The sequence below is a fragment of the Mauremys mutica genome, chromosome 4 (genome assembly GCF_020497125.1).
Source record: "Mauremys mutica isolate MM-2020 ecotype Southern chromosome 4, ASM2049712v1, whole genome shotgun sequence".
In the NCBI taxonomy this organism is placed as follows: Eukaryota; Metazoa; Chordata; order Testudines; family Geoemydidae; genus Mauremys; species Mauremys mutica.
Window position 1 is genome coordinate 69,844,574 of NC_059075.1, and position 20,642 is coordinate 69,865,215.

Here is a 20,642-nt window from a genome sequence, read left to right on the forward strand (position 1 = left end):
ACCCTTAAAGGGGAAGACCATGCTGCTACAGTTTTGAGATATGCACAACATAGTGAGAGATTCTGATAGGGTTGATCTGTTCAGGTAATTTTATGAGGAGAACACAGAGCTATGATAATCTTGCCTTAGCAGGTGCAGATACAAGATCAGTGGCTTGTTGAATTCATCCACATCATCTAAGGGCTAAGGATATTATTCTTGAGCCAATTATGGGTGCAGAGAAGATGTGTCTTTTCTGTGAGATTTTTCATATGTTGTGCAGATACCTTGTAATCAGAAGGAATGGCTACTGGCTAATTAATGGCCCAGCCCTGCAGCCTTTACTTATAAAAGTAGTCCCCTTAACTTTCATGAGGCTACTCACAATTAATGGTTTCAGGCCTGGAGTTTTAGTGCTTTTCATGAGTTTTCTAATTATTTCTGGTTTCTTGTCTCTTTAAGTAGAATTTAAAATTATGCTAAAGGTTCTCTTTTGTTAACAGAAGCTATGATAGGTTGCTTTTGCCATCTTTTATCACTGTCTACTGTAAACCCCGTATATGACAAGAGTATAATCATCATTCACCTTGCATTATTTCCTAATCCAGACTCCAAATAAGATCCAATATATGACAGTATATGTATTTCAGGGCAGAAACCACATTGGATAGTTCCATGGACTCCATGAGATCTAAAGTTGACCTACTGGAGTAATTATCAGCACGGGCATGATAATGAGTGGCATGATATGGATGTGATTATGACTAAAGAGTTGTAATAATGACTTCAGTGAAGTAGTACCCTTCTGGAATGCCTCCATACCACATCATTTATTCCTAACTTGCACTATCTTTAAAAGGTAGACTCCTGAAGGATAAAAGTTGTTTCCTGGTATGGGTGAATAATATCAGCATTCTCAGTACTAGCACAATGTGAAACAGTTGCAATACCATTAACTTTATCAAAGTCTTGGATGCCATAAACATTCAATTTGGTACTAGCAGTCCTCAGCACCACCGTGGCAGCAGTATCTAACTTCTTAACCAGCGAGGATAAAATGTTATTTAGTATAACAATAACTGGTATTTTCCATGCTCAAAGCTTTGCACAAATAGCCTCTAGTTTTCCCTGCCTGTGCTAGCATGCATGTGCCTGAACGTTTCAAGTGTTTTTAAAAATGGTGCTCACCAATCTGGTAGGCCTGTCTCCGCTGTGTTCTGGAAGCTCTGTGTCCCTTCTTCTTTAAAAGCATCTGGCTTCCTGAGGGTAAAGGAAGCAGAAGGGGAGTAAAGAGCCTGGGAAGAGGAGAGGCTCCTGGGGAGAAAAGAATGGTCTAGGCCCAGCCACATTCCACTGAGTGGCTCAGAATGTTCAAAGGGCAGCTCACATGGATGAAATGTGAAGAAGCCATGGAAGCATTTGAGGACTTTGAGCATGCCCATCTGCTAGCAACAGTGCTGCTGAGCATAATGAGCATGTTTTGTTTTCTTCCAGAGTCTAGGAAGAAACTTCTTCACTCTTGACTTCAAGAGAAATCAAAATGAAGGGTGCTAAGCACACAGATTTTTGTGAAGGACCTCAGAAAATGGACAATCTTTGGAGAAGGCCTTCAACTAAACAGTTAACTCTCACATGCCTAGTGGAGGCATACAAAGGTAAAGTAAGAGGAAGGGGAAAGCAAACTTTGGGTCAGACCTAAAGTTTTGTGGTTTGTGCACTGAATTGCCATGCAGGAAACCTAACTTGTTCCTCAGGAAATGGGTTCAAAGGCATGTAAATGTCATGTTCTTGATTGCAAGGAAGAAAGGTGCAGTATCCATCCTGCTTCTCTACCTTAGTGATTGATTACAGCACCACTTCATTCTCATAGGAGTCTGTCTGATCTCCTCTACTAAACTATCGGATACAACTGCTGTTATGAGGGAGAAGGACTAATAGAGACAAAAGTATCCAGAATGAAAGGTAGCTGGTTTTAGGACCCAATTTGAACCAGCTGATGTCTTACTTTAAATTGCTACCTTATGGAGATGGTGTTCCTATTACCATGTACCCTGGTCAAGTCAATTTGGCTGGGAGACCCTGTTTTCAGATGCTTGGGGCCCTTTGTGCTACAAATATAAAACAAACCAAAGTCCATTTTTCACTCTGTGGTATCAGATGACAGATGAGTATATTTCATTTCCCTCACAAAGAAGAGTACTTTTAATCTCTCTCTCTCTCCCCCTCTTCTTTAAGACAATTAACTTGATAATGAAATCTTTAAAATGCATCTTCTGGAATATTAAAATAAGATGTTTGAAACCAAAATGGACACAGCAACCATAAGAAATTGTTTTGCAACCCTTGAACAACAAGAAGTTTAATACTTTTCAGGGGCCAAGGGATGCTGCAGAAGAATATGGCAGATACAATCCATCTTCTCAAAGATTTTTTCAGGTATATTGATTTAATGATATGTAGCTTGTCCTCATTAGCCATTCCAGCAAAGATTTCTGTTATATGTGATCAGATACTTGCTAAACAATGTCAGCATGCATGAAAAAAATCCCGAAACTAAGCTATTCTGAAAAACTAGAAGTCTATAAATCTAGACTTCAGTTTCTCTTTGACGGGCTTCCTTGGACAGCCATCCTTGAAGAAGGCTTTAGTCTTAGTGTTTTATTTCTTATTCCACTGCTTTTGTCAGAGGGCAACCTGTACTTTCATTTCTAGATGTAGGCTCAATGCAGCTCAGGAGGTGTAATAAGCCACCTTCAAAGTTCCCACCTGATCCTGGTCACTGCTCCAGTCTCCAGCATAAAGGAGAGCAGCATCAAGAACCAAATTTATTTTTTTTCAGTGGGGTTGCTAAATTGTCTATAGAATATTCTGTTCACAGTGTTGTAGCTGTGTTGGTCCCAGAATATGCTGTAGCTGTCTTGGTCTCAAAGCAACCATTCTATACCTGATCTTTCAATACTTGTCCTTAAGGGAAACCTGCACAACCCCTCAAAAGGTGAACCTAGGAACTTAAATTCATAACTGTGCTAAACACAAAAAATCATGGACTTAACAGGGACACTGGTTTTATGGCTCATTACAATTTGAGAAACACAAAATTGGTTATAAGGGAATCCAAAGCATCTTTTCATAGGCCAAGAAGTTTTAAATTCATTTGAAACAGAGCATTTCAAAAGAACCAAAGTCTAATATCCAGTATTCTATCCTTCTAAATCATTGCCATATTATTCATCAATTGTTAACCCTCTCAGTGCTGATTTTCTTCTGAACCTGGTATACTACTATCTATTATCCATTAACATATGATTGAAATCAATGGAATGTTAGTACATATAGGTACTATATTCCATAATGCAGCAGAAGCATTCTGCCTGGTAGATACAGAAGCAGTAAAATGGTTAAGAAGTTATTTGCTGTTAAAATATCCTAAAGTGATAATTTTTAAAAAAGTAAACTTGCAACATTGCTTTAATATAATAACATTTTTCAACGAGAAGCAAAGGGCTTTGTGTTACTCTCCTCAAAAACAATTTAATACAATGACTGTAATTACGCTACACTATTTAAATAGGTCAAGATTAGAAAAGCTTGACAGAGGTGTTTGGAAACCGATATTTACAGTCTCAGGAAAAAGGAAAGAGAGCGAGAGAGAGGAAAAAAAGAGGAATTTTACTTTGCATTTAGCCTTGTCATCTTTCACCTCATAATCTAAATATGACTGCTTTTTTAATGCAATAGCTGACCCTTGCATAATAGCTACTAGAAGGAAAGAATGTTATTGATTCTCGGATCCTAGAATGAATTTGCAGGGCTGACAGTTAGAAAAACAGCTTTATATTGTAAACAGAACAAATCTGATCTGGAGTCACTGAGAGGGAAAAAACACTGAACCTCACCATACCATTTTGCAGTCACTTTTTGTTAAGAACAAGGCTGTGGGCAGGGAGGCTAGCCTAGTGGTTGGAGCAAAAGTCACCAAGCTTAGTGGTCAGCACCTGAATCAGGAGCCAAGTTATCAAGCCCAGGGAATGAGCTACAGCTGAGAGCCAGGAATCAGGAACCGAATGTCAGAAGCCAAATACCAAGTCCAGGGAGCAAGCCAGAGGCAAGAATCAGGAGTCAAAGGTCAGAGCCAGACTATCAGCCAGAGCAGGGACAGGAGTAGAGACTGGGAGCCAGGGGAGGAAACCAGGACTGTGAGCCAGGAACAAGGAGCATGGGACAGGAGCAAGGAAGGCACTGAGAGCAGGATCAGAAACACAGCTGCAGGCATGGAATACTGTTGAACAGCCAGAGACCCAGACCTGCTGCAGTATTTGAAAATGTGCCTGCTAGGGTCTTCCGCCAATCAGAAGTCCAGATTCATTAGCTGAATCAGCTAAGAGCAATGAGCTGGGTCTGGGTTCAGCTGTGGGTTCCTGACACTTTTCATGGGAGAACTTCACTTTCAGTTTTTTGAAGTTGTGAGACAGTATGTTCTGGAGTATAGGTGTGGAAGTCAAGAAGTCTTGAGTTCTAGTCATCAGACTGTCACTGACTTTGTTGAGTGAGGAAAAGAGGTAAAGTGGCTTGTTCAATGCAAAGTTCTACATCTGTGAAATAGTGATAATATTTAGCTATCTCACAGTCAATGTCAATGTCAATACAGGGCTTTGAAGATGTAAGAGCAATAGATAAATTAAGATATTATTATTTTATAGGGGAATTGTAACCATTGAAAATCAGAGATCTTGGATTTCTCCAGAACTCCCTGAAACATAAACTTTAAGTTATATGAGTGTTATTCTTTTCCTTTTATTTAGTAACTGCTGCAGAATCCTTTTTCCCTCCTGCCACTAGGAATTCATCTAATATGATTTTATTAGCTCAGAAGAAAGTAGAGAATGCACCACAGTCAGACAGGTCCTTAGATTACTTCTGCCAGACAGGGAGTGGGTGTTATTTTGTATTATGTTGTAATTTCACAATCTTGGACATGAGAAACACTACACTAAAACGGGAAAACCGTGTTATGCTAATTAATTAATTAGTTTTGTTTTTTTACTTGAACTATCAGTACCTGTTTTTAACATTTCAGTATAGGCTAATAGAGATTCTGGTAATTTCTCAGCAGGCTGCTTTTTCATATTTCTTCTCTACTTTTTGCCAGGTTTTTCAAATTAACCTTTTCTTCTCTACAAGAAGGAAAAGATAATCTCAAGTAATCTTTTCTACTTCAGATGGTTTTGCACCTTCATTCTTGTGAGAAAACCTTTTAACTGCCCCCTCAAATTCCTACTTATCTACTTTGTTCCATCTAATGGACACTATACATAAAATTTTCAAAAGTGCCTAAATGATTTAGGAGTTTGTCTCATTTTCAAAAGTGAAAGTCAATGGAACTTAGGCTTCTAAGTCCCTAAGTCACTTTTGAAAATGGGACTTAGGCTCCCAAGTAATTTGGTGGCTTATGAAAGTTTTACCCCATGCCTCAAAAGCAGATTGGAGTTGTGTTTTTTTTCCCACCATGGAGGTGTAATAGCTAAAATTGTAAAGATTCATGGTACCATCAAATATAGCAAGAGTGGTACCTTCCTCACTATTTACTTGCTGTTTGATGCTGTGCTGTGCTCTTCAGAAACAGTTTTCCGAAATGCTAATTCAGGGAGAAATTCATGCCTGTGTGAGGACCATCAAAATGACTGGTCCTCTTTATAGGTGAAAATTTCACCCTCAGTGTGTGCCACATTGGATAGTTTGTTACTTGCTATAGAAGATAACCTGTTGCACAGAAATCTCAGTTTTAGAAGCTCTTTTATTTCTGACCTTTAGATGTTACTCTGTGCTTTCAGGTTCAAGTACACACATTAAAACAAGATGGGTGGTCACATAAACAGAGAGGAAGGGATGACATCAGAGTGACATTTGCAATAAAGTTTGGTCTAATGATCATGAAAAAGTTGTGATATGTACAAAACATTTACGCTTGGAAAGGAAAATATTCTGGTTGACAGGGCTTAATAGAAGAGGGAGCCTCCATGTTTCATAGAATCATAAAATGTAGAGTTGGAAGGTACCTCAAAAGATCATCTAGTCCAGCCCCTTGCACTGAGACAGGACCAAGTATACCTCCTAGACCATCCCTTACAGGTGTTGATCTAACTTATTGTTAAAAACCTCCAATGACAGGGATTTCACAAACTCCCGTAGAAATCTATTCCAGCACTTAACTATTCTTATAGTTAAAAAGATTTTCCTAATATCCAATGTAAATCTCCCTTGCTGCAGATTAAAGTGATTATTTCTTGTCCTATCTTCAACGGACATGGAGAACAACTGATCACCATCCTCTTTGTAACAGCCTTGAACCCTCAACTTTTTTCAAATCATTACTGGGTTTGGGTATCCCTGGATGCTTTAACTTATGACTGAAATCTATAAAAACAATGTTGTTTGAGCAGATCTAGAAGTGAAGACAGTTCTGTAGAAACTAACAACTCAGCACTTGAATTCCTGCCTCTCCACTATGTCTAACAGATAGTAGTAGCCTTTGTTTAATCATACTCATAAATATCATACTATATGGAATACCTATTTAATTTTGTCTTATGTGGACATCAGACTAATATTTAGTGCAGACAAGATCCTACAGTTCTGCTGCCACATTCTGTATGTTTGCTTAACCCCAGGGTGATATATATTCCAGTGACAGGTGCCTTAAAATGTCACACACACCCCTGAATGATCTTCATGGTCTGTGAATTAAAATTTTGGTAATTACATGCATCAGACATAGCTACAAACATGGCAAACATAACATTCAGGTAGACTAAAATCCTGGTATGAGTCAGGCCTTGGTATTCCTTCTAAAACACAGAAGGAGCTTTTTCAAAGCTTTTCGTTCTGGGGATATCATTAAGTGATGCTGTCATAATAGCAACAATGATTTTTAAGATTTAGATGTCCCTTGGGAGCTTTATGTCAAACAATGTGTCATTATAGAACTATATCATCAGTGTGGAAATAATTACTTCTGACACAAAAAAACCCTATATGTTGATTCTTCACACAAAGTAAAAGAGAGGCTACCTGTGAATTTATGACTATTCTGATAAGAAATATGTGCAATATTTTTTAGCAATTCAACAAGGCGCATTTAATGTAAAGTTTATGAAGTATCTGATGAAATTCTGTAGCAATTCCCTCTCTATCCATTATGAACCTTCATGATTGCAGGATAAAATACAGATGAAAGCAATTAACATTACACAGCTGCTACAGTGTAAAATGATCAGGGGAAACAACAGTTAGGGGAAAGAACCCATAGAAGTGGCAAATTTACTCATGTAAACAGGAGGTAAACAAGAGAGGTAAACAACAGGAAAAGAAATTAAACTCACCAGGCACAGAGGCTAAGATTCAGAGGTCCATCAGTAAACTATTTTAAAGGGGCTCCCTCAGAAGAACTTCTAAAAATGGAGCGTGGTAATGTTAAAAAAACCCTTTGCCACACTGGCCTAATTTATTGCACATTTCCCCAGAGCTAAGCTGTACAACTTTTACAGAAAGTAAATACAAGGAAGGCCACGAACAAAACTTTTAAAAGTAGCAAACACACGCACAAATTCCATGATAAATAATTAATGGCGATCAGCTACTCAAAACAAAGATGCACATATTTTTAATAATAGTTTTCCACAGAATCAGATGACATTTTCATAGATTATGAGCAAATTAAATGCAACTACAAGCCTGTTTTGACCCTGTTCATGCAGAAGAAAATAGTCAAAAGTAGCATTTGTATATCACCTTCAGCATGAAGGTCACCCTTAGACTATATTAGCAAGAAGTGGATCTGGGAAACCAGAGGGCTGGAGATGTAGGAAACCAGGTCAAGAACAAAAGATAAAAGATTCTAGGCTTCTGGGCTTTGTTGCTGTGTGCTCTGTTTTTGGGCTTGTCTTGCAGGAGTTTCTTTTCATTTTGCCTCACCTCTTAGAATAACTTTTGAAATGTCTGCTCCTCAAACAATATGGTTTCATATACTGGGAGGGAGGCTTAGCTTTTAGCCTAGGTTCAGTCCCACTTCATTCTCAGGTTGGTTCTTCTTCTCTGGTATTCCAGACCTCCTGAACTTTCACTGCAGATAGACGTGTTTTGTGAATTGATATTTTGATTTTTTTGCATACCAAGTCTTATAAGTAGGCCAAGAGAATGGACACAAACAATGGAGAGAAGCTCAGAAATTGTTTTAATAACACTGAAATAAATAATGAAATAATGAAAATAAATAAAATGTAGGTATAGATTTGAAGTCAAAAGATAGAGTAAGTGGCAAAGTACTCAGTGTGGCTTTATGTCCAATTTTGAGTGGACCATTGAAAACTGCACAAGTGATAAAAATGATTTTAAAGTGCACCTAAGTGCACTTCAGTGACCGACCATCATGATATTCAAGCATCTCCTGATTCTTTCAAATATTTGACTGGAATGTGCATACATTCACCGTACAGTATTGGGCTATGGAGTAGCTGCCAACAGGAATATCCTTAACCTGGATGAGCTATTTTGTTAAATTAACACCTGTGAATGGTTCATAAAATTGAGATGAAAGAGAAAAATACTTACCTGAAAAACTGTTTCTCTGCAGATATCATTCCAAAAGGATTCTCACTCTTGATTTTTAGCTCCTTAGTATGAGGTTGGTAGAACTTCTACAGTCCTTAAAGAATTCTGATCTTGGAGAGCACCATTAAGTTACATTAGGATCTGTGCCCCCTACTGCATGTTACGTGCCAAACCCTGCAGTATATAAATGTTGTCCTCTAAACCTTCCAATCAGTTTGTTCAGTTGCATAGGAAGTGACACTCCCGGGATGATAAGGTAATTCAAAAATTATTCAAGTTAAAAAAGTATGCCCCAGAAAAAGAAAAAAAATAATAATTAGGTATAAGCAGGGAAATACTAAAATAATATAATTCCCAAAATGTGAAGGGAGAATTGTGTCACAATAATCTCTTCAAAGAAGCAGATGGAATTTCCTCTCTCTAAAGATATCTCCCAGGATTTATATAAACCCTAGGCTTTAGATATGAGGGAACCGAGGCTTTAACTATACCAACTAAACACATTAGAGGCGTATTTGCCTTGTCTACATTAGGCTTTTAACATGTGTTAGCTAACTCATCAAAATCCTGCTCTAAACAAGGCCTCTGAGACAGACAGTAGTCACAATCTTGCCTGGGACCAAATGTGTCTTGATGTGGCCTTCCGGGGTTAAGTCAAATCACGTCATTACAAAAGGAAACACACTCAAATACCCATGTAGACGCTGTCTTCTTGGTAACAGCACTGCACCATGAATTAGCATAAAATGTTAAAAAAACCCAATTGGGTGGTTTTCTAAAGTAAATTGTTTGACCCTAGAAGAACCCCAAGGACATTTTGACAAATATACAGAAAAAGCCTCCCCAAGCATGGGCATTTGGTGTGGAAATAATGTTATAAGGACGATCAGGGCCGGCGCTTCCATTAGGCGACACTAGGCAGTGAGTTGCCTTGGGCGCCAGGATTCGGGGGGCGGTATTTTGTGCGTTCCCACGGGGCACACGGGAGCTTCTGGTTCTGCTCCTGTTGCGCCGCCGAAGAAGGACCTTCTGCCGACATCCCGCGGAAAACAGCAGCAGGCAATTGAGCAGCTCAATGACTGCTGCTGTTGCCTGCGGCATTTCGGTGGAGGGTCCTTCTTCAGCGGCACGATGGGAGTGGAACCGGAAGCTCCCGCGCGCCCCATGAGGAGTGCACAAAATGCCGCCCCCCGAATTCTGCCTAGGGCGCCAGAAACTCTGGTGCCGCTCCTGAGGATGATAGGCTCACTTAAGTGGAATAACGTTATTTGATGAGGAATCTCAGCTGAGTCCACAGCACCAAATAATAAAGTTCAGTAGTCATTCTCTAGATCTGGAAGCTTAGTAATTCTTTAGGCTGTACTAACCGCGTCCAGGGCTGATCAGAGTGGAGAAAAGGGAGAACAACTGTACTGGGACCCTGCATTCAGGGGCCAACTCAAAATGTCTGTAAGTAGGTTGAAATGGGAGGAGGTGGGGATCCAGCAAACATGATGTACCGGGGCCCCAAATTTCTCTTGATGGGCTTGACTGTCTCCAGAAAAATGACTTTCCAAGTATCAAACTCAGTGGTTGAAACAGATGTTCATCAGCTTAGTCAGGATCATATTATTATCCCAAGACGCAAGGGGCTTTTTAATGGGGGGAGGTCAAATGTGTCAAGCCCCTCATGAACTTGGGAGTAAGGGGCTGCAGAGACACTTGTTTACCTTTGACTGAGAGGCCTAAAAAGCGGTGAGACATACTTGGATGGAGTTTACTTTGTTTTAAGCTAGGTTCTGACAAACAACTTTTGTGCTTGAAAAGTAAAGAGGTTCCCCAGGGCCAAATTATATCACATTGCAAATTTTCTTTTCTATTTGGAATTGTAAGTCCTTGCAAAAGGTTTCCATGATGGCAGGAGGACATGAATCACCTGCTTAGACACACTGTGTATACGAAGCTCTACCCTGTCAGGACAAGGGCTTCCTGATTGGGATCGAGTGAGGCGCAATGGTTTTGCATGATGACCTGAGGTCAGAATCTCAGTTTGATGGAATCCCCTTTAGCCAATGGCAAAAGATTTTAGAATCAGACCTGTTTGGGACAGTATGGGGCTAAAAGGAAAATTAAGCGTTTCTCTCTTCTTAGGTTTGCCAGAGCTGGTGCTGCCAGAGGGACTGATGGGCAGGAGCTTCATTATCAGAGGATGGAATCCACTGCTAATGCAGTTTCTTTTTGGTGCCATGATGAGAACACTGGCAGTTTCTTGTTCAAATGAGTGGCACCTCCAGTATCCCTAGATGGAGGAAGAGCTGATCTGGCACTCCCTGATCCAGAGACCGCTCAGGAGGCTCTGTTACAGACTAACTCAGCCTGTGTGTCATTTTCTCCCCTGTCAGGTATGGAATGTGTGATCCTTCTGGCTTGGTTATGTAAAGTATGGTGATGCGATTGTCCATTTGAACAAGTGCCACCTTCTGGAATATTAGGTTTGTGATCTACATGATTCCACTTATGTCCAAATAATTTATGTGCAGTTGTTTCTGTAGAGATCAGCTTCCCTGCTTGTAGAGTCCCTTTGTGTTAGCTCCCTATCTCAGGCTGGAAGCACTGATGGTCACTGTGATTTGAACAGGAGGGTTTTAGAAGCCCATTCCTGTTTGAAAAGTGCCCTGGACTTCCACCAGGCTAGACAGGTTCAAAGGAGATCCATTATCTGGATTTACCTGGATGCAATGTGAAAGTCTTTGTGAGGCGTGCTTCCACTGGGATCTCAAGATCCACTGTGGTTACTGCATATGGAGTTGTCCTATGAATACAGCTGTGTTTTCTAGAAACAACATTCATATAGTATGTTTCAAAATGTGACCTGCTGACTTATCCATATCCTTTCTGCCAGACTGGTGATATCCTGGATCCTGTGTTGGGACAGGGAGGTTTTGAGTTGAGTTGTTTCTAGCAGGGTTTCTAGGTACCCCAGTTGTCTGCTGGGGACAAGTTGGGGCTTTGGGTAGTTTATCGTGAACCCTACTAACTCCAAAGCAGTGGTGATAGCTATTAATCTTTTGATACACTAGAGAATGGTGTCCTTCATCAGCCAATCATCCAAGTTGGGGAACACATTAATTCCCATCCTGTGCGGTTAGGCCATGACAACTGCCAAAGACCAGCCCATACTGGTCTAAAAGGCAAACACATAAAATAGGTTATGCTGTTTCCTTCAAGAAATATGAGGTACTTCTGTTGCTTGGGAAATATTCCTGTGCGCAGGTCAAGGTCCTAAGTACGCTGCTGTTCATGCTCCCATAGAAGAGGCTTTGGGGCTCCCAGGGTGACCATTTCTCTTTGACTACATAGCGATTCAGTTCCTTGAAATTCTGGTTAAGCCAAAGTCCCCAGATTTGACTATCAAGAAGCACTTGGAATAAAACCCCTTATTCCTATCACCTCATGGTGCAAATCTGAAGGCTTTCTCTTTCAGGACAGATTGGATTTCCTGCATCATCTTTTCCTGATCTAAAGGAGCCCAAGAGCATTTTAAGATGGGGCTGCGGGTGGGAAAATCTGATCTTGTAGCCTCAAAGAACAATGCTCATGACCCATGTGTCAGAAGTGACCAGGGCCATCATGGGTAAAAGGCTCCAGGTCAACCTCTGACAAATAGGTCCTGGCAGACTACTGGTAACTGAAGGATTCTGGAGCATTTAGTTAACCTATAAAAACCCTTTGGGTTTTGATGCTTGCTGAAAGAGGCTGCTGAAGCCAAGTGTCCTGTGCAGGTGAAACTGAGCATCCTTGAAGCCATATGTTAATCTGAGACCTGGGTTTTAAAGTGGAGACTTTCCGTTTCCTCCCTTGAACAAGGGACTGAAAGGAGAAGACACGGGTCCAAGAGAACCCAATACAGCCATTGTTTCCTTTGTCTTCTGCAGTGAGGTTCCATTTGATCCCCAAAACAAATTCTCTCTAGTGTATTGTAGATCCTTGGGCTCTCTCTGAACCTTTCACTGGAATTCAGAGGTCTGCAGCGAAGCAAACTTGTGGGCATCCACCTCTAGGCAGTGGTCTCTGAAATCATGTCACTCACATCAAAAGTTGCCCAAGTTAAATCTACACCTTTCTGGATTAGATTACAGGAAGGATGAAGAGAACTGAACAGCGTAAAGGCTTTCTTTGATAGTTTCATCTGACTGTTGGCTATGAAGCCTTGGCAGTACATGATCTGAAGGGTTGTAACCATAGACTGGTAAACATTTATTCTGACTGAATCCAAAGGCACAGCATTGGATTCTGGGGCACAGTACTGTAATTCAACTAAAAATCATCCATCTTGGATTTATGTCAGAAAAACTAGGGAAAGGTAGTATCATCCCATGAAGAGTTACCTTCTTGGTGCTCCTCAATACAGAATATGTATTTGGCATCAGATGAATCCTCTCATGCATTTGATTTCAGACAGCTCTTTACTGAAATATCCAGATTCTCTAACACCCCCCTCCCACATACATATTCATATCCAGAGACCGGGCTGATGATTCCAGAGACTTAGTATATACTCAGCCGCCATGATCAGTCATGATCTTCTATGAGGCTGCCACAAAGTGCTGTGTACCAGCTGAGCATTCCTCTTGCCCTGTATCAGCAGGTGTAGGATCTCTTGGCACAGCTGGACCTTTTTTTGTACTGAGGCACAAGCTTGCATCCTGAGAATTGGTGCTCCTGACATGGAAGCTCTGGATTCACATTGACATATCTAGCACCTTTTGCACCAAAGGCTGCTAACATTTCTGCTAGAGCTCTCAAAAGCAGAACTCTCCTAGTTAGAACCAAGGAGAAATTATTATCAGATGAATAAAAGGACTTGCTCACAGAAGTGTAACAGCAGTCAAAACAGAGAGCTCACTGGAGGACAGCACTGAAAAACTTTCTGCATACTCGGATGCATTTCTGGAATTCTGTTTTAGCAGTACCCCACAGTCAAGAGTGAGGCCTTGTCCATAAGATAGTAATTCAAGAAGTCTGACAAAAAGTTAACCCTCTAAATTAATCTTAATATGGAAAATAAACTGTGTGACAGACACCTTCTTAAAGATCAGGAACTGGAATTTCTGTAGCATATATTCCCCAGATGCAGGTTCTTGCCTTATTAAATACAGTGTGCTTATATCCATGATAAGGCTGCATGAATAGATACCAAAACACTTCACCATTCAACTGCTGGTGGTGTTATCCTGTCCTAATTTATACTCAGCCCATACTGCAGGGAGTAGAGGCAATGCTAGAATTGTACAACAAGAGGAGGACTAAACAAGATAAACATCTCTCACTAAAAACATCCTTATCAGACTATTCCTCTTACTACTAAGATGGGGCTTGTTAAACTCTATACTGGGAAGAAAAATAAAAATACTCCTCCTCCAAAATGAGCACTCTCGCAATGCTGTGGCACTTGAAGTGAGCTGCATAGTGAGTGCAGCTTCTGCCATGTTTTCTTTCCCCACTGCTGCGTTAAACTGCACTACGTGAACATGAAGTGACAACAAATGGTAATCTTTATTAACACGTGGTACTTACTTATCTCCCACAATTCCCAAGTTGATTGTTGGGTAGCCGTGTTCTTGAATTGTAGCTAGGAGAGTTGAACGGTTACTGTCACGGATCTTTCCTGGTAAGAGGTCATCCTCAGGATTCAACAACTATAAAACAGAGCCACATTACCAGTCAGTCTCCTCAGAGTGTTATGTGCCTTTGCTCATGGGAAACTTCTTGCTTTTGAAGTAGGATATGGTTCCTGCTGACAGACACCTATGACAAGTCAGAGTGTGTCTGTAAATAGGTTCTGTGAATTCAGACTATGCAGGAATTTAAGCCAAAAAGACGTGGCTGAGACACTGGTAAAGCAAAATAATTAGTTTTTCTAGGATTCTCGCTCTTAAATTGTTTCAGTGCATCCATGTCTGCAAAACCTCTTTTCATGGGGTATCAGGCTTCCAACGCCACGCAGTAAAAATCAAATCACAAACTCTAAATTTGTAACTATTTCCAGGTTGATGGACAGATCTTGTTCTTATCTTACTAAAACTTTAAGGATCTATGTTGATGCTGCAGTGACCAAGAATAATAAAGTCTACTGTCTACTCACTTTGAAAGACACATTTTAAACGTGGAAACATACAGTAGCCTAACAGATGAAAACGTAAGCACAGCTTCAAATGCCAACCATGTAATTCACAACATAACATCTATTTTAGATGAATAAGTGTGTTATTTTTAAGGGGTAGAAAGCTGGCAATGATGATAATGATGATCTTCCATTTACATAGCATCTTTCATCTTGAAGGATGCCAAAGTATCTAACAAACATACAGACACGTTTTACACTAGGAATCCTTTCAGCCATGTCTGAAACACCTCGGCCTTTGGGATGGACCGTAGTGCTGATTAACAGCATGCAGCAATGCAGCTGTTGAGGACAGGAGGTGAAGGAGAATGCTATATCAATTGAAATTACAGTGAAGATGTTAGGTAGAAAGAATACAATAACTCAAGTTTGAACTTGGCTAGGTCACAACACTGTGACTAGCACCCCGTTCTTGTGAAAAGTTCCACAGGATGTTTAAAGAACACAAGCAGGCAGGATCTAGGTATAAAATGTTATATAAAAGATGCTCACAGGAAAGAGTCTCACTTACTAACTCATCACCACTACTCCTTGGGGCACCCTGGACTTTCTCTGGAGGTATCTACTGCCCAGCTTACTCCTGCCTATCTTAGGATATCTGTTAAGATTGCAGCCTAAGGTGGGTTGGCATTCTGCAGTCACAGAATAACTTTCACTGGGGTTGTGTAAGCATTAAGTATTTCAAGAGGATGCATCAACCAGAAATGGTTTGGACAAATGTGAACAGAGCTTTATTTTTATGGCTCTATTTTACATATCAAAGATTTAAAACTTAAACACATCAAAGGCTTTCAATAGGATGAGAATACAGCCAGGGGTTTATATTAGTGTTTAGACTTCAAAAGGTTTGCCTCAGAAGAGCACAGTCAAGATGTTAGGTCAAAATGCACGTTTGAGGTAACTGGATTTTTTAAATACAGCACAGTTGCTACAATAATAAAAGTGATCTTCTAATTGGTAAAGATGAGGACTTTTAATTCAATTAAAGGTATAAATTGTCCTTTATAGAGATTGGTCCAAATCCATCATCTTCCACACCAGGCTATTGCCCACAAGTACCTAAACCAGGTGTTTAAAAATTCCCCTGGTATTAGTATAAATCCTTTGAATGCAGTGTTGTTGTAGCCGTGTTGGTCCCAGGATATTAGAGAGCAAGATCATAGAATCATAGAATCTCAGGGTTGGAAGGGACCTCAGGAGGTCATCTAGTCCAACCCCCTGCTCAAAGCAGGACCAAACCCAACTAAATCATCCCAGCCAGGGCTTTGTCAAGCCTGACCTTAAAAACCTCTAAGGAAGGAGATTCCACTACCTCCCTAGGTAACCCATTCCAGTTCTTCACCACCCTACTAGTGAAAAAGTTTTTCCTAATATCCAGCCTAAACCTCCCCCTCTGCAACTTGATACCATTACTCCTTGTTCTGTCAAAGATGGGTGAGGTAATATCTTTTATTGGACCAACTAAGATACTACCTTACCCACCTTGTCTTTCATAAATCCTTTGACAATCATGTTTCTAATTTTGAAACTTTTGCAAAGAGTATTAGAAATAAGAGAACAATTACAGGCCAATGGGATGCTGTTTATATTTCTGTGAACATACTAGAAGAAATAACATCTAGTTTTACTGAGGATTTGGGTTTTATAGTGCATTTGAAGCCTCTGCAAACAAAACATGTGTAGGACTACAGTTATTGTATCATATGCTAAAAAATATATTCTGGCAGAGACCAGTCTCATGCACAGCTCCTTCCTACACTATATACCTGCTAAGAGTAGGCATCATCTCTTTTGGGACCTGTGTGTAGAGGGTTAGGGAGCTTTTATACATAAACATGTGAACTGCTTCTCTGATCCTTAGGTGCTCAGCACCACTAAAACAGGCCCAATTGGAATTAGGATGGGAATTACTATCCAAAATACTACTCCTGTGCCTGCAGAAGAAAGTAATTTTAAAAGTCTTGAGTTTAAAGATATTTTTCTTACCTCATTCCCTGTTGACATGACTGCAACGACTGGAAATTTGTTAACTTCTACTTCTGTTACCCCAACAGTTGCTAAGAGACCAATCTCCGATGGACCCATGTGAGTTCCCTTAGCCAGCACACATTCACCTCTTTTAATGTCGTGTCCTATAGGTCTGAAAACCATATCATAAAAAAAGAAAAGAAAAATAGAATATAATTTAAAATTACTCTCGTTACCTGGTCAAGATCCATGCGAGGAGTGTGCATCTGTGCCCTGGTCATAAATTCAAAATTTCAGTGCTATTGTAAAACAATGACTATAAAATGCACTATCCATTATATTCTCTAAAGAGATATTAGAGTATTTTAAAACTAGGTTATTTACAGACCTGATATCTTGGCCTGGTCGAGCCTGCACCAGAATTCGTACTTCTAGCTCTTCAGTGCCCTGTTTAAAAAAAAAAAAAAGGTCACACAATTCCAAATGTGTTAACCAAACAAAATTAATCAGCTTTTATTTCTCACCAGTCTTCACTGTTTCTTAATGGTTCACAAAATGGCCATGCCACAGTCTGATCTCTTCACAGCAGCGATTATTCTGTCCTATTATGGTTCAAGTATCCTCTTGGTTCTCTTGATCTGCTGATCATGAGTGCATTACAATGTGTGCTCTAATTTAAAGAGTTTAAAATAATAACTTTCCAGCTGAGCTCACTGGAAGGGACCTGCACTGAATACATAGTTTTGCCTTGCTTTTTTATGACTGCTATGTTTATGTCTCTTCCCCATACAATATCCTTGGATTGTGTGTTGATCTTTTTTACTACAGGGATTCTTTCCCCTTTTCAGAAGTAGCCTCTCCAGGGAGAAAATCAAGAAGCGTAGTAAAGCATATGGCACTACGCCAACAGATAGGCAATAAGGAAAAACTCACCCTAGCAACCACTCATGTGCCCAAATTTCCGTGGGATTATTTGGAATTTCTGTAGTGCAGGGACCTTTTCTCATCTTCAGAACATCAGAGAGCAGTTAATATGTCATGTTTATGTACTGCGAACAAGACAGTGGTAGGAAAGCCTGAGCTCTGATTTCTGATAGAACTTTTGTGTTCACACACTCAGGATTTCAATGCTCTGGTGATTTGCTCAATGCCAATAAATCCACTGAGGCAGTTTAATTTAAAGACTACAAGATACGTATAAATATTTAATTTTATAAACTTTGCAAGTGGGTGGATGATAGAAATGCTCAGCTGTGAGAAAGTGGTAGGTTGTCAGCAGCACTGAATTTGTACTGTGCTGAAAATGGAGAAGAATTTTATTTTTGTATTAGCACCTTTTGTACTTGAGGCATCCCAACGCCATGAGTTAGACGCTTGTTTTACAATGCAGGCAAACATAGCAAGCCGTTATGTGTTCAGAAATACCTACCTTGCCATGTGGAACATTAGAACCTGTTTTGTGGAGTAAGGCAATGTTGGACAGCCCACTGTGATTATCCTTTACTTTTCTAAAAAAAGTGCCAGAGAATCTGGCGTTTTCATCAGGACAGACATCAAAGAGAAGCAGAAAGGATTTTGGTTTAAATTAAACACACCTAAACACTGTTGCAGAGTTAGTGTCCCTGTGATGTCTTATACTCTCCCAGAATATGGAGATTGGCTAATTGTAAACCTCTGAAAACCAATAAATTAAGAGTTATGATAATGCAATCTTAATCTTCTGACAATGAATAATTACTTACCTCATAGTAACTGTGGTTCTTCAAGATGTGTTGACCACATGGATTGCACTTTTGGTGTGCATGTGCCCCATGTTTGTGAGATTGGGTTCTTTTGTCTAGCAGTGTTCACTGCGATCATGCTTGCATCCTGGGTGCCCTCAAGTTCCCCCCTAAACTGAAGGCATGAAGGGTGGAGTGAGCCACACTGTCTCTCCATTCTTTTGACAACATAGAATCCCATTTGGGCTAAGACTCCATAGTAGTTGGAAAAGATAACAGATCATGGAAATCCAGGTGGATAATTTATCTCGAAGAACCAGTGACTGTAAGATAAGTAGTCGCTCTTTCTTTGAGTGATTGTCCATAAATATTTCACTCCAGGTGACTTGCAAACAGAGACGCATAATCAGGACATGGGTGCTAAGAGTCTTAAACATTGATTGCAGGACACCTCTGCCAAAGTGGGAATCTGATCTTAAGGCCTCAAATAATGAATAATACGAGATGAAAGACTGATCCCATGTTGCTTCCTTGCAAATTTATGAAACTGCTATGGAGGAGCTGTTGAAGCTTCCTAGCCCTGATGGAGTGAGCTCTAACCTGCACGGGTGGATCACCTCTAGCTAACTCATAACGTGATCTAATATTATTAGATAGACATGTCAGCAGTCATTTTGTCTTTACTGAACACTGTTTACAGTGGATTAGCCACGAGAGCCTGAATCTCCCCTAACCTTAGAGCTGATGGTATAGCTACTACAAAGACCATTTTCATAGATAGATGGTATAGACAGAACATAAGAACATCAGAATGGCCATAATGGGTCAGACCAATGGTCCATCTAGCCCAGTATCCTGTCTTCCGACAGTGGCTGGTGCCAGATTCTTCAGAGGGTGTGAATAGAACAGGGCAATTTATCCATCCCCTGTTGTCCAGTCCCAGCTTCTAGCCATCAAAGGTTTAGGAACACCAGAGCATGGGGTTGCATCCCTGAGTATCTTGGCTAATAGCCATTGATGGACCTATCCTCCATGAATTTATCGAATTCTTTTTTGAATTCAGTTATACTTTTGGCCTTCACAACATCTCCCAGCAATGAAATCAACAGGTTTACTGTGTGTTCTGTGAAGTACTTATTTATGTTTGTTTTAAACATCCTGCCTATTAAATTTCATTGGGTGACCCCTGGTTCTTATGTTATGAGAAGGGGTAAATAACATTTCCTCCATACCATTCATGATTTTATAGACCTCTACCATATACCCCCTTAGTCGTCTCTTTTCCAAGCTGAACAGTCCCAGTCTTTTTAATCTTTCCTCATATGAAAGCTGTTCCATACCCCAATCATTTTTGTTGCCCTTCTCTGTACTTTTTCCTATTCTAATATATCTTTTTTGAGATGGGGAAACCAGAACTGCACACAGTATTCAAGGTGTGAGCACACCATGGATTTATATGATATTTACTGTGTTATTATCAATCCCTTTCCTAATGGTTCCTAACATTCTGTAGGCAAAGGAGGAGGAAACAGCACTCCTTTGCATACCTGGAAAGGGTCTTCCACCAATATAGCAATTAGAGGACTTCTTGGGGCGATCTGCATTCTCATGTCCACATGCTATTCTGCATGGAACATAGGTCAAGTCCGGCCTGCTGTATTACATAAGTGCATGAGGTCATATTACCCAGAAGGAGAGGTTACTCACCCTGTGCAGTAACTGTAGTTCTTCAAGATGTTGCCCCCATGGGTGCCCCCCTTCAGATGCCCACACACCCCATGTGCCTTTGATAAGAGATGTCAGTTAGCAGTCTCATTCGGGCCACGGATATGCTCTATTCCACCTCGTGTTCTACACCATGGCTCTATAGAGCTGCACAGGTGAACTTCCCTCAGTTTCTTCACTACCACAAAGCTCCACATCAGAGAACTCCGAAGTAGAGGGGAAGGAGGGAAGGTAATGAAGCACCCATAGGGGGACACATCTTGAAGAACTACAGTTACTGCACAGAGTCTGTAACCTCTCCTCCTTCTTTGAGAAGTGTCCCTATGGGTGCTCAATCTGGTTCAAGCAGAACCCTCTAAGTGGGGGGCACTTTGGAGTCAAGTCCAAGATCAAAGACAGCACAGCATCAGAAGCTGAGTCATGAATTATTGCATAATATTCAGAAAAGGTGTGTATGGAGGTCCAAGTTGTGGCTCTAC

The 20,642-nt window shown here is 40.4% G+C and overlaps 1 protein-coding gene across 10 annotated transcripts in view; it reads right to left on the reverse strand.

Moving 5' to 3' along the window:
• Positions 1 to 20,642, reverse strand: part of GPHN (gephyrin) — a 602,360-nt gene that overhangs the window by 32,240 nt on the left and 549,478 nt on the right. For 6 of the 10 annotated variants that reach the window (XM_045012253.1, XM_045012251.1, XM_045012250.1 and 3 more), the window contains 4 exons: positions 17,106 to 17,164; positions 16,736 to 16,889; positions 14,143 to 14,264; positions 1,168 to 1,239 (listed from right to left, as the gene is read on the reverse strand). In XM_045012253.1, the coding sequence (XP_044868188.1) occupies positions 1,168 to 1,239; positions 14,143 to 14,264; positions 16,736 to 16,889; positions 17,106 to 17,164 (407 nt within the window). The remainder of the gene's footprint in view (positions 1 to 1,167; positions 1,240 to 14,142; positions 14,265 to 16,735; positions 16,890 to 17,105; positions 17,165 to 20,642) is intronic. The other 4 variants (XM_045012256.1, XM_045012255.1, XM_045012252.1 and 1 more) reach the window with 1 other exon arrangement.